The sequence below is a fragment of the Salvelinus namaycush genome, chromosome 2, assembly GCF_016432855.1.
Source record: "Salvelinus namaycush isolate Seneca chromosome 2, SaNama_1.0, whole genome shotgun sequence".
Taxonomy (NCBI): domain Eukaryota; kingdom Metazoa; phylum Chordata; class Actinopteri; order Salmoniformes; family Salmonidae; genus Salvelinus; species Salvelinus namaycush.
In genome coordinates, this window is record NC_052308.1 from 20,328,395 (window position 1) to 20,343,016 (window position 14,622).

Genomic DNA, 14,622 nt, shown 5'->3' on the forward strand with positions numbered 1-14,622 from the left:
TGGCGTCGTGGAATTTTAAAGCCGTCGTCATTAGGATTTACAGCAGCAGCCAGGCAGGGAGGCAAGCCGGAGGAAACACAGGCTCAGATCACACGCTACCTCTAATTAACGCCACACACTCCAAATTGCTTGTAAATAAAGATGAATTGCGTAGGGAATGTGATAGACGCTGGCAGTGGATTTATCATACATTTAGCCTACCAGGCCAGTCTGTGGGATATGGGGGGTGGGGAGGGGGACACGTCTGTCACGCCCACACCCCTCCCTCTAAATGTGAGATAACAACCCAGTCCCAGACAACCCAGTGGGGTACACCTAAATCTGCCTCCACCCTGCCCATCACTCATGGGTCTGATCTCAGATAGTGCTTTCACACACATGCTCCTAAAACCCTCCTCTGAAATGATCTGTTCAGGGGATGTACACTCACTCCCCATAGCAGTCCTCAATTACTCCCAAATAAACAATGTCCCTAATTTATTTGGTATAATCTCTGTCTCATTCCGCAGCCTGCCGTGAGCTGATGTGAAAGAGCGCCCTCCACCACTACCAGCCCACAATACAATTGTCAGCAATTACTTGTCATAGCCACTTTTCTGTCCACTTAGCAGCATCATTCTGATCCTTTGGCAAATTAGGTGGGGAAACATGATATACAATGTATGATAAATATTAACTCAGCCAAAGGAAGAGTAAATTAGATCTTAGAAATGGATCCTGTCAGGTTGTATAGCGGACAGACGGCAGCTAGTGCTCTGTCTCACCACTGGGGGGTACTCTTGCACCATGCTTTGGAGGGAGAAAACGGTCCTTTGAATACTGTAGAGAAAGGCTACGCTCACAATTAGACACCTTTGCTATGTGGGTTTTGGAGCAAGGGTTTGTTGGTTTGTTTCTTGTTTGACAGAACATTTCAAAGTCAGAAGCCATGTCATTCTAACCTCAGATGAAGTGGAAACAGTCAGTACTCCAGGGCCTGTTGGAGTGATATGATACCCACATTCAACACATGCTGGTCTCCTGTACTTGGGTGACCTTGAAAATCATCTGAGACAAGTTGTCAGCTACTGGTCACTTTCTATTCATTCCACTTGAACTGTAAAATTACTGGCTGTTCCCAGACAAACTGAATTCTCCATCTCTCAATCACCAGTGGTCACCCTCTCTCTACGTTCCATCCCCCATGTGCAGTCAATACATACATTACATGTAATGACCTGCTCTGGCAGAGGGGTACAGTGGGGGTGGAAGAGGGGAATGTAGAGAGATGCCCTAGCAGCTGGGCTGAATCCTGGCTAGACCCTTCCCTAGACCAGAGGGGGCTGACCGGGCTGAGAGCTTAGGATGGCCAAACCAGCATACCAGTAATCACCATGGTGCCACTATCACCTCAGTGTCATACTCTCCTTTGCGGAGTGAGATTTGCCGCTGCAACAGTAACGATAGCCATCTCGTGCCGGAGGGAGTCTGGTGCGGTGCGGGGGGCTCCTCACCTCCCTCGGTCTGGGAGATTGCTTCCCGTTACTGGTGCTCCACGGTATTTCAAGCGGAGCAGCCTAGCTTTAAGGGAGCAGGAGGCAGCAGTCATAAATATTAATTATCTTGACGAATTGTTTGCACTCCATATTTCTGTTGACATGGGGGCTGTGTAGGAATTTGTATTCGTGAGGTAGGAAGGATGATGGGGCGGAGGGCTATGTGTGTTTTGCAGAGTAGGACACAGATGGGCAATGAGGCGGTGACGGTGACCTTTTTACCTGCTGCTCAGGTGTCAATGTGATTAAGGGTTGAATTTTCAGTCACACAGGCCAGTGCTGGGGCATAAATTGGCTTACAGAAGCACTAGGCCTACACTAACACAAAGACCAGGTAGTCTACTCGCAGTATAATTGCTAGGTCATTTCCTGCTTGGCACCTGTGGCGTCTGGCAGCTTACAGTTTTCTCTTTATCTAAAGCAAACAGACTACATACAGTACAGGATAATAGATAGCAACTATTTCTCATCTGTTTCCTTATCAGTTTTACTGTTTCACTTGAGTTTTAATGTTCTTTACACAAATCAAAGTTTATTTGTCACGTGCGCCGACTACAACAGGTATAGACCTTACAGTGAAATGCTTACAAGCCCTAACCAACAGTGCAATATTTAAGTAAAAAATAGGTTTTAGGTAAACAATAGATAACTAAAGAAATAAAAATTTAAAACAGTGAAAATAACAGTAGTGTGGCTATATACAGGGGGTACCGGTACAGAGCCAATGTGCGGGGGCACCGGTTAGTCGGGCTAATTGAGGTAATATGTACATGAATGTATAGTTAAAGTGACTATGCATAGATGATAAACAGAGAGTTGCAGCAGTGTAAAAGAGGGGTTTGCGGTTGGGAGGGCACACAATGCAAATAGTCTGGGTAGCCATTTGATTACCTGTTCAGGAGTCTTATGGCTTGGGGGTAAAAGCTGTTGAGAAGCCTTTTGGTCCTAGGTTTGGCGCTCCGCTACCGCTTGCCATGCGGTAGCAGAGAGAACAGTCTATGATTGGGGTGGCTAGGGTCTTTGACAATTTTTAGGGCCTTCCTCTGACACCGCCTGGTGTGGAGGTCCTGGATGGCAGGCAGCTTGACCCCAGTGATGTACTGGGCCGTACACACTACCCTCTGTAGTGCCTTGCGGTCGGAGGCTGAGCAGTTGCCATACCAGGCAGGGATGCAACCAGTCAGGATACTCTCGATGGTGCAGCTGTAGAACGTTTTGAGGATCTCAGGACCCATGCCAAATCTTTTTAGTCTCCTGAGGAGAAATGGGTTTTGTCGTGCCCTCTTCACGACTGGCTTGGTGTGTTTGGACCATTCTAGTTTGTTGTTGATGTGGACACCAAGGAACTTGAAGCTCTCAACCTGCTACACTACAGCCCCTTCGATGAGAATGGGGGTGTGCTCGGTCCTCCTTTTCCTGTAGTCCACAATCATCTCCTTTTGTCTTGATTACGTTGAGGGATAGGTTGTTATACTGGCACCACCCGGCCAGGTCTCTGACCTCCTCCCTATAGGCTGCCTTGTCGTTGTCGATGATCAGGCCTACCACTGTTGTGTCATCTGCAAACTTAATGATGGTGTTGGCCATGCAGTCGTGGGTGAACAGGGAGTACAGGAGGGGACTGAGCACGCTCCCCTGAGGGGCCCCGTGTTGAGGATCAGCATGGCAGATGTGTTGTTACCTACACTTACCAACTGGGGGCGGCCCGTCAGGAAGTCCAGGATCCAGTTGAAGAGGACGGTGTTTAGTCCCAGGGTCCTTAGCTTTGTGATGAGCTTCGAGGGCACTATGGTGTTGAACGCTGAGCTGTAGTCAATGAATAGCATTCTCACGTAGATGTTCCTTTTGTCCAGGTGGGAAAGGGCAGTGTGGAGTGCAATAGAGATTGCATCATCTGTGGATCTGTTTGAACGGTATGCAAATTGGAGTGGGTCTAGGGTTTCTGGGATAATGGTGTTAATGTGAGCCATTACCAGCCTTTCAAAGCACTTTGTGTGTGTGTGTGTGTGTGTGTGTGTGTGTGTGTGTGTGTGTGTGTGTGTGTGTGTGTGTGTGTGTGTGATATCTGTTCTGGGTGTTGTAATGTCCTGTTTTCCTCCCCTAGGTGGCATGTCTGATCAGGGTGCCTACTGAGGTGGTGAAACAGAGGACTCAGGCCTCGCTGTCCTCCAACACCTACCAGGTGCTGCTGGCCACTCTCAGAGAGGAGGTAGGCCGACACCATGACCCATCAATACTACAATATTTGTTTTTCCATTCTCTCCAAATGTTTCATGTATGTGTGTGTATCCAGACTGTGTGGTGTGTGTTCCCTAACACCTATCTTGTCCTTGTGCAGGGTGTCAGAGGCTTGTACAGGGGCTACAAGAGTACGGTACTCAGAGAGGTAGGCCTGGTATCCCACACACACCTACCTTCTACACTGACTCTGCCAAAAGTACATCAAAGCTTTCTCATTGCATTAGTCTCTATCAAACATCATTGGCAGCTTCATGGACTCTAGGTAGTTTTTTGTCCCTCAAATGCTTGTGTGTTTGTGTGTGTGTGTGTGTGCAGCCTGTACCACGGTAACATGTCAGGTAGTGTACTTGTAGACTGAGACTATTCAGAATTGATTAATTCATGATAACTGTGTGAAAGACGGTTGTATTTTCTCCCATTAGTCCTCTGAAAGCCTTCTAAATCCCGCTGGGCAGAGAGGAGTGGATGGAATCACTCAACTATTGGGTTTTTCTCTGTTTCATTTTGCACAATTACTTAACCGAGACCGGTTCCCTCTAATGGAATATCTTGATTAATTAAAGTAATTAGAGATGTTATAAATGCAAAACAAAACAAGGAGTAAAAAAAGGAGAGATTGAACATTGAACCAGTCCTCTTCATGACGGCTCACCTTTGTAGTGGAGCACCTCCCACTCTTTGATTCATTATCTGCTGGTTAGTTGCACCTGCAGAGCATGGTCATGTGGGATGGATTCAGGAACGCTGCACCCCACAGGCTTTTTTCTTCTTTCTAATTTTCATTAGAATGAGAGAGAAACCACGAGAGGGGGGAAGAAAACTAGTATGTGAGGGTGACAGTTGTTCTCCCCTCTCTTTTTTGGGTACTGTCCCCTACCGCTGTGCTAGCCTGTACTTATTTTCTGCCTCACTAAACCGATGTTATTCACGCAAATTCCATCTGGACAGTGAGGAAAAAAAGGACAACAAGGCTCTGTGATTTCTCCAAGGGGCTGTGAATAAATGAATACATTTGGAGCCTGGCACCCGGCCTGTGTGCATACTAAGGGCCAGATGAAACGGCGGGGAGAGAGGCAGAGGAGTGCGCAGGATCCTCCTCGTGATTGGCTTTGACGTGTGGCAGGATGGTAATTCATTTTCTCATCCGGCTATCCGCTATCTCATCCTGCTCGGCGACCCTGTCAAGATAACTTTGTTTATCCCGAGCAGCGCTCCCCCAGTACGGTCACCTAATTGAGGTCCTCTCCGTGATGTATATTCATTAAGGATCCTTCAGAAGTGATTTCTGATGGCAGAGATCTCTCAGGTGACTGCAGGAGGCCGGAGGGAGTATGGCTGTGGCCAGGACGAGGGGTATGAGCAGTAGGGAGTGGTGCAGGACTAATTCACAGCTGACATGATAATGTTAGGTAGCACATCAATCTCTTAATGTATTTATATCTTCAGATCTATCGTTTTCTAAATGAAATATTTGCTCTTTGTTAAGCTGAGGTAGGATTTAAGTTTCAGACAGTAGGAAATACCCAAGGCCAGGGGTCCTCAACTCTGACCCTACGAGGTCCGGAGCCTGTTGGTTTTCTTTTCTACCTGATAATTAATTGCACACACCTGGTGTCCCATGTCTAAATCAGTCCCTGATTAGAGAGGAACAATGAAAAAATGAGGTGGAACTGGCTTCGAGGTCCAAAGTTGAATTTGAGGGCCCTATGCCTAAATGAGAAATGTAGAAATGCAAGCAAAGTGATTTCGCTTTATCTGTGCCAAAAGAAAGTACTTAAATCCAAATACAGGTTCTGGGGAATCATTTGTTTGGATTCCTATGCACTAGGCTGTTAGTTGCATTTGTTGTCCATTTCAATCATTGTAAATCCCAGTAAATCACCACCATTAGTATTATGTAAATGCTCAACATTTAATTAAGGCCTTGCTTAGGTCTTTTGTTAATGTACTTTGGCATGTTCCCAGTTTGGGTGGTTTATGGTACGTTCTCTCGCCTCACCACCTGTTCAGAGTACTGTTCCTGTTCACCACTAGAGGGCAGAAGAAGATTATTCCACTCAGAATCGTATTATTTATATTTAGCCTTTATTTAACTAAGCAAGTCAGTTAAGAACAAATTCTTATTTACAATGACGGCCTACCGGGGAACAGTGGGTTAACTGCCTTGTTCAGGGGAAGAATGACAGATTTTTACCTTGTCAGCGCAGGGATTCGATCCAGCAACCTTTCGGTTACTGGCCCACCACTAGGCTACCTGGCGCCCCTAATCCTATGTTCTGAGAGCCCTTGCCTTCCTCTCCTCTCCAAACTGGCGTTATGACATTTATGAGCACCAATCACCCTGATGAAATTGATAGGCTTTTTTCTGCATGACAGTAGTGAACATGTTTGAGTGCCATTATACTCTGGCATAACATAAGAATTTATCTTTGAGTTGAGCTAGACTGCTTCAATTACTTTTTCATTAATGAGCTTCAATTATGTTATTCGCTAGTAATTTAGTCATTTGCTAGTTTGCATTGAGGAGGGCTGTGTAAGTGAAGCAGACAGTCATTGCTCTGACAAGGTGAAATGATGGAGCTGCGTTATCCTCTCTAACTCTCAAGCACAGCTCAATACTCCTATTGCTCTCTCTTTCTCTCTCTCTGTCTTTGCCTCTCTGTCTCTCTCTTCCCCCTCTTTCTCTCCCTCTCTCTCACCCAACTCTTGTCCCCCAGGGAGTTGCTGTAGGAGAGAGAGAGTGACAGAGAGCGAGAACGAGTGAGCGACCTGTCTTCCGTTCATCTGTCTGACAGGAACAAAAGCGTGATGATTTATGTGTCCCCGGTCCTCCTCCCAATAACACAGGGCTGGAACAGCCGTCTGGAGCACTGAACTGAAAGACAACCTGCAGTCTCTGTCTGTCTGTCTGTCTATCTGTCTGTCTCTCTCTCTCTCGCTCGCTCACTCTCTCTCTGCCTCAGCAGACAGGAGCTGGCATCCAGCTCAGGGAGAGAGACCAGTCTTACCAAACGCATTACTCCTCTCTATCCTGCTCTCCTGGGCTCCAGAATGAGTTGCTCTCCCTTGGGGCATATCTTTCTCTTAAAGCAGTCATATGTAACTATAAATTGTCACCAAAGTAAATACACTTTATCTGCACAGGTAAAAGGGCAACTTTGACTATATAAATGAACTCCTCTGTTCTCCTTTCCCTCTCACTCAAGCCCTCTCTCCTTTTCTCCCTCAAACACTGTTGACATGAGGGCCTTTGGCCCCTGTGGCCCAGGTCTAACCCCAGTTGTTTTAATTGCTCTATTGTTTACCTTCCTTCTCGGCCTCAGTCACAGTGGAACATGTGTGTGTTCTGATGCAATAATGGTGTTATACACTGAGTATATAAAACATTATGAACATCTGCTCTTTCCATGACAGACTGAGCAGGTGAATCAGGTGAAAGCTGTGATCTTTTGTTGATGTCACTTGTTTAATCCACTTCAAGCAGTGTAGATGAAGGGGAGGAGACAGGTTAAAGGATTGTTAAGCCTTGAGACAATTGAGACAGGCATTGTATATGTGTGCCATTCAGAGGGTGAATGTGCAAGACAAAAGATTTAAGTGCCTTTGAACAGGGTATGGTATTAGGTGCCAGGCGCACCAGTTTGTGTCTAGAACTGCAACGCTGCTGGGTTTTCCATTATCAACAGTTTCCTGTGTGTATCAAGAATGGTCCACCACCCAAAGGACATCCAGCCAACTTGACACAACTGTGGGCAGCATTGGAGTCAACATGGGCCAGCAGCCCTGTGGAACGCTTTCGCCACCTTGTAGAGTCCGTGTCCCAACGAATTGAGTCTGTTTTCAGGGCAAAAGGGGCAAAATAAACCGTTCCAGACGGTTTATATTCCACAAGTTACCACCAGATATGATGTTAAAATGCCTATTTACTCTTTTATCTCACTGCACAATCCACTGTCTCATCAGCCCAGCCAGGCAATTTATATATATTGAAATTTGATCTCCAGCTGTCCCAGAGTAATGAACGTGTCTGGGGTCAGGACGAGGCAGACAGACAGGCAGACAGCTTTTTTCAGCCAGTCAAAATCATGAATCAGACAAATGTTTATGGATATACACTACCGTTAAAAAGTTTGGAGTGACTTAGAAATGTCCTTGTTTTTGAAAGAAAAGCAACAAAAAAAAGTCCATTTAATATAACATCAAATTGATCAGAAATACAGTGTAGACATTGTTAATGTTGTAAATGACTATTGTAGCTGGAAACGGCTGATTTTTAAAAAAAAAAAGAGAGAAAAAAAAAAAGGAATATCTACATATGTGGACAGTGGCCCATTATCAGCAACCGTCACTCCTGTGTTCCAATGACACGTTGTGTTAGCTAATCCAAGTTTATCATTTTAAAAGGCTAATTGATCATTAGAAAACCCTTTGCAATTATGTTAGCACAGCTGAAAACTGTTGTTCTGATTAAAGAAGCAATAAAACTGGCTTTCTTTAGACTAGTTGAGTATCTGGACCATCAGCATTTGTGGGTTCATTTACAGGCTCAAAACTGCCAGAAACAAAACTTTTTTTCTGAAACTCGTCAGTCTATTCTTGTTCTGAGAAATGAAGGCTATTCCATGCGAGAAATAGCCAAGAAACTGAAGATCTAGTACAACGCTGTGTATTACTCCCTTCACAGAACAGAGCAAACTGGCTCTAACCAGAATAGAAAAATGAGTGGGAGGCCCCGGTGCACGACTGAGCAAGAGGACAAATACATTAGAGTGTCTAGTTTGAGAAACAGACGCCTCACAAGTCCTGAACTGGCAGCTTCATTAAATAGTACCCGCAAAACACCAGTCTCAACGTCAACAGTGGAGATGCGACTCCGGGATGACATTTCAATAGAAAACAGGTCAAATGAATCTAAATGCACCTAGTTTGCTGTCTTTCCAGTTTCAGTTTGAAGTGATTGTGTTAGCTGTGTAGTTGGCTAGCTCCTCTGATCAGTGTCCTAGCGAGAGAGCAAATGTTCTATGCCAGGCGAAATCTCGCATCATTAGCTCATTGTTATGGATGTATCCAAATAAATGTCACTAGAAAACAGCTTAAGCAAACACAAATGCAGCCACTTTGCTGTTATTCTGACTGCACTGTTTGACTCTAAGTTAGCCGTTATTGGCTAACTAGCAAGCTAGGGATAAGAACGGCAACGGAACATTTAGAACGAACGCCTGGATCTAGAACAAAGATATAGAACAAAAAGACTTAATGACTGGGTCGCGTCTCTGGCAACCTAACAGATAGAATGAATGACCTGCCGGCTTGTGTAGCAAGTAGCAACCCTAGATTTGTGTCTGGACTATATCTCGTGGAAGAATTAAATAGTAGGAATACATTCATCAAAATCATTATTTGAATATGTTGGTAACCCTTTGTATAAAAGCTATAATACCCTCGAAGCCGGTGTTTGGAGGATATATTGGCACAACTTTTTCTCTGGTATAACAACACCTGTGCCAATATATCCTCCAAACACCGGCTTCTCTGACATTCTCACTTAAACACCCTCATCTGACTCGCTGTTACAGATGGAGAAAGGGAAAGACAATATGGAAGATTTACTCTGCATGTGTGAGGGAATGTAGGCTTCCTCTCTCCCTCTCTCTAACGTGGGCACAATCTGTTGTTTAATACTGGGTTGGACTGTATATCTAGTCCAGGGTTCCCCTCTATAACATCAATATCTACAGTCCAAAATAATCCTCAAACAACAACCCCCCCCCCCCCCCCCCCCCCCCAAAAAAAGGGAGATGAGACTGGTACACATGTCAGTGTGGGTAAATGTAACTGGGTGTTGTTTTGAAGATGGAATCCTATTGATTCACATCTGCTCGTGCATTGCTCTGTTTACATAATGGGATCAATGAGTAGCAGGGAGGCCTGGCGGATATAATGGGCCCTGTTGACCTTTGTGTGTTTGGCCTGACCTGTCTGTGTGTGTAGAGGTCTGTGTGGTGTATGTGTGGGGGACAGAGAGAGAGGGAGGGAGAATATAAAAATAAGGTGTGTGTGGGGGGTGAGCTATCTGGTGTCAGCACATAGTTGGAGCTGGTATTGGCTGTGCAGACAGGCTGAGGGAGAGGAGACACAGCTGTTGCATGCTGTTCCTACCAGGCAGGGAGGAACCAACCTTCACACTACAGCCTCCTCGTTTCCCTTAGAACCCCTATCCTGCTGGGACCAGCTCCGTCTGATAATCCACCCCCCGCTGGAGCAGTTAGCCTGATCTAACTCACCGGCACCACCTTGATTAGCACCCCCCGTTTATACTCCACAAACCATGTGTACTGAGGTATTTGTTGAGGCAGTAGACATTAAGCTTTCCATGTTGAAAGAGCATCAGAAACCACACCTGACAGTGTCCCTATAGCATTAGGCCAATAGAATGAGATCAGAGACATCATTGGATAAAACATAGAATGGAATTCCAAAGTTACAATGATGGAATTTGCAAACCCGTGTCCCTCACTGACTTACTCATATTCTGAACTCCGCTTTGAGTGACTCAACTATTATTACACATGTCATTGGTTTAGCTTGTTGTAGTAGCCTACACATAGGCTATGTGCAAGGCCATCCCAAACTCATTTAACAGACTGAAGTCTGTGCTGAAATGTTTGATGGTTTTCTGTGTCATGAACATGAAGTCCCCCACACACATAATGTTATAGACACATGCCCTGCCGTTCAGTCGACAGGACGTTGTAGAGACTAGCTTACTGTGTCTGTCTCTGTCAGAACCCTCACATTGGACATTACTGGCCTTGTTTTGCTGTGGTTGGAGATTGAAGTTTATGATATATGTTTATGCTGGCTCTCCCCTCTTTTTGTCAGTAAGCTCTCTCTGGTTGATGTGTTTGTCAGGACTATGAACGAGGGTCTCTCCCTCACACACACACACGTATGCACACACTCCCCTCATACACACTCCCAGTGGGATGCAGTTTGGCAGGTGCTCCTCGACAGCTCCTGGTGTATATCTGAGAACAAGCCTGGTGGCCTCCGCTAGAACAACAAGCAGAGGTACTGATGACTAATGGACTTGGATGAGGAGGTGGACTCTGGATGAGTACACAGGCAGGATGGAGACAGACAGACACCCCACGTACAGGTCCCAGGGTCTTATCCTTGGCTGGGGGACAGGACACGGCTGTGTTCAGCTGGATGAGGAGAGGAGCATGATGATCCATAGGAGGTTGAGCTACTGGACCCAGGCATCCTACACAGTATATCATGGTGTTGTGTGTATCTGTATGCTGCAAAGAATTCCTCAGTACAACCACAGTGCTCAGGGAAGTGATTCATTTTGCAGTCCCGGGCTGGTTCAAACTAAAACCAATGATTGCGAAGTTAAACAAACTATACAACTGTATGCACAAGGACTACTTTTAACTAATTCTAGTGAACAGTTTGCAAAAACTCATTTCTTGAACAATGGTGCAGATGCAGAGTTTGGTAACAGAATGATCTGCAATGATCTTCAAGAAAATGTGTACAAAAAGAGTTGTGTGGTTTGTTTAACTTTGCCATCATTGGTATTTGTTTGGCATACATTATTACGTGAAAAATCTGAGTCTCAGCATCACTCTGTTACCGTGGAATTGCCCCTATGCTAGTATTTCTTTATTATTTTACACCATGTTGTCTCCCCAATTTCATGGTAGTTAGTCTCATCGCTGCAACTTCCGTACGGACTTGGGAGAGGCAAAGGTTGAGAGCCGTGCGTCCTCCGAAACACAACCCAGCCAAGCCGCACTGCTTCTTGACACAATGCCCACTTAAACCGGAAGCCAGCCGCACCAATGTGTCAGAGGAAACACCGTACACCTGGCGACCGTGTCAGCGTGCACTACGCCCAGCCCACCACAGGAGTCACTAGTGCGCGATGGGACAAGGACATCCCTGCCTGCCAAACCCTCCCCTAACCTGGACGACGCTGGGCCAATTGTGCGCCACCCCATGGGTCTCCCGGTCGCGGCCGGCTGCGACAGAGCCTGGAGTCGAACCCATAATCTCTAGTGGCACAGCTAGCACTGCGATGCAGTGCCTTAAACTTATTTGGGACTGGGGGGCAGTATTGAGTAGCTTGGATGAATAAGGTGCCCAGAGTAAACTGCCTGCTACTCAGGCCCAGAAGCTAGAATATGCATATAATTAGTAGATTTGGATAGAAAACACTCTGAAGTTTCTAAAAACTGTTTGAATGATGTCTGTGAGTATAACAGAACTCTTATGGCAGGCATAAACCTGAGAAAAAATCCAACCAGGAAGTGGGAAATCTGAGGTTTGTAGTTTTTCAAGTCATTGCCTATCGAATATACAGTGTCTATGGGGTCATATTGCTGTTTGAGTCAGGGGTCTGGCAGAATGCCATGAGCTCAGTCAGGCATGCGCCCGTGAGAGTTAGCTGCGTTCCTTTTCATTTCTAAAGACAAAGGAATTGTCCGGTTGAAACATTATTGAAGATTTATGATAAAAACATCCTAAAGATTGATTCTATACATCGTTTGACAAGTTTCTATGAACTGTAATATAACTTTTTTGACTTTTCGTCTGAACTAAGTGATCGCACATTGAGCATTTGGATTACTGGGCTAAACGCGTGAACAAAAAGGAGGTATTTGGACATAAATTATGGACTTTATCAAACAAAACAAACATTTATTGTGGAACTGGGATTCCTGGGAGTGCATTCCGATGAAGATCATCAAAGGTTAGTAATTAATTTTAACGCTATTTCTGAGTTTTGTGACACCTCTCCTTCTTTGGAAAATGGCTTTATGTTTTTCTGTGACTTGGCGCTGACCTAACATAATCGCAACGTGTGCTTTCGCCGTAAAGCCTTTTTGAAATCAGACACTGTGGCTGGATTAACGAGAAGTTTATCTTTAAAATGGTGTATAATACTTGTATGTTTGAGGAATTTAAATTATGAGATTTCTGTTTTGAATTTGGCGCCCTGCAATTTCACTGGCTGTTGTTGAGGCTAGCGTCCCACATATCCCAGAGAAGTTAAACCACTGCCTTAGACCACTGCGCCGCGCAGGAGCCCTGCCCTATGCTAGTATGTCTTACTACCCACTCTGATGGGTATTAAACACAAACCAAAGTGACCAGAACACAGTGAAGTGATTACAGCTTTTCACCCGTTTCTGATTATTTCCCAGGCCTCTGACCTATCAGAGAAGCAGCAGGGACACCTTTGCCTGATGTCAGTGTGCACCAGAGCCAGGCCAGGTCTGTAGCAGACACACGTGTACACAGGAAGCATGGATTCACAACCAATAACACCCTGACAGGGTTATTACAGCTGTATATCTATTATCCAGGGCTAGGAGATTGTTACGTTTGACAGCGTTGTGTTGTTGTTTTTACTGGTTTCCCTTAGCGTCAACTGTACTGTGAGCAGAGTTTTGGTGTCATGGTCAGTGGTGTGGTTGTGACCAACATGGCTGCCATTTGCGATCGGTAATGAGGGTATATGTCTCCAGGTCTGGGGACTATGCTCTCTTCCCACAATTTTCTCCATGTTTGCCTCAATCCGAGCAGAAAACGATCCGGGCCTCATGTGTTTCCAATAAGGACTGCATGCCTGGCGAGGAATTCAGAATCACAGAGTGGGGAGGGGGGGTCAAGAGGGGGAGAGACTGGATGGGGTCAAGAGAAGGAGAGAGGGTGGAGGGGGGTCAAGAGAAAGAGAGGGGGTGAGTGGAGGGGGGTCAAGAGAAAGAGAGCGGGAGAGTGGAGGGGGTTCAGGAGAAGGAGAGAGGGGGGAGAGACTGGAGGGGGTCAAAATAAAAGAGGGATGGAGAGACTGGAGGGGTGTCAAGAGAAGGAGAGAGGGGGGAAAGACTGGGGGGGGTCAAAAAAGGAGAGAGGGGGGAGAGACTGGAGGGGGTTAAGAGAAGGGGAGAGACTGGAGGGGGTCAAAATAAAAGAGGGATGGAGAGACTGGAGGGGTGTCAAGAGAAGGAGAGAGGGGGGAAAGACTGGGGGGGGTCAAGAGAAGGGGAGAGACTGGATGGGGTCAAGAGAAGGAGAGAGGGTGGAGGGGGGTCAAGAGAAGGAGAGAGGGGGGAGAGAATGGAGGGGGTCAAAAAAGGAGAGAGGGGGGAAAGACTGGAGGGAGGTGAAGAGAAGGGGAGAGACTGGATGGGGTCAAGAGAAGGAGAGAGGGTGGAGGGGGGTCAAGAGAAAGAGAGGGGGTGAGTGGAGGGGGGTCAAGAGAAAGAGAGCGGGAGAGTGGAGGGGGTTCAGGAGAAGGAGAGAGGGGGGAGAGACTGGAGGGGGTCAAAATAAAAGAGGGATGGAGAGACTGGAGGGGTGTCAAGAGAAGGAGAGAGGGGGGAAAGACTGGGGGGGTCAAAAAAGGAGAGAGGGGGGAGAGACTGGAGGGGGTCAAGAGAAGGGGAGAGACTGGATGGGGTCAAGAGAAGGAGAGAGGGTGGAGGGGGGTCAAGAGAAAGAGAGGGGGTGAGTGGAGGGGGGTCAAGAGAAAGAGAGCGGGAGAGTGGAGGGGGTTCAGGAGAAGGAGAGAGGGGGGAGAGACTGGAGGGGGTCAAAATAAAAGAGGGATGGAGAGACTGGAGGGGTGTCAAGAGAAGGAGAGAGGGGGGAAAGACTGGGGGGGGGTCAAAAAAGGAGAGAGGGGGGAGAGACTGGAGGGGGTTAAGAGAAGGGGAGAGACTGGAGGGGGTCAAAATAAAAGAGGGATGGAGAGACTGGAGGGGTGTCAAGAGAAGGAGAGAGGGGGGAAAGACTGGGGGGGGGTCAAGAGAAGGGGAGAGACTGGATGGGG

The 14,622-nt window shown here is 46.5% G+C and overlaps 1 protein-coding gene across 2 annotated transcripts in view; it reads left to right on the plus strand.

Annotated features, from left to right (window-relative positions):
- The window catches only part of slc25a26 (solute carrier family 25 member 26), a 69,926-nt gene that overhangs the window by 9,948 nt on the left and 45,356 nt on the right, over positions 1-14,622 (plus strand). For both annotated transcript variants that reach the window (XM_039009063.1, XM_039009070.1), the window contains exons 4-5: positions 3,640-3,744; positions 3,874-3,921. In XM_039009063.1, coding sequence (XP_038864991.1) covers positions 3,640-3,744; positions 3,874-3,921 — 153 coding nt within the window. The remainder of the gene's footprint in view (positions 1-3,639; positions 3,745-3,873; positions 3,922-14,622) is intronic.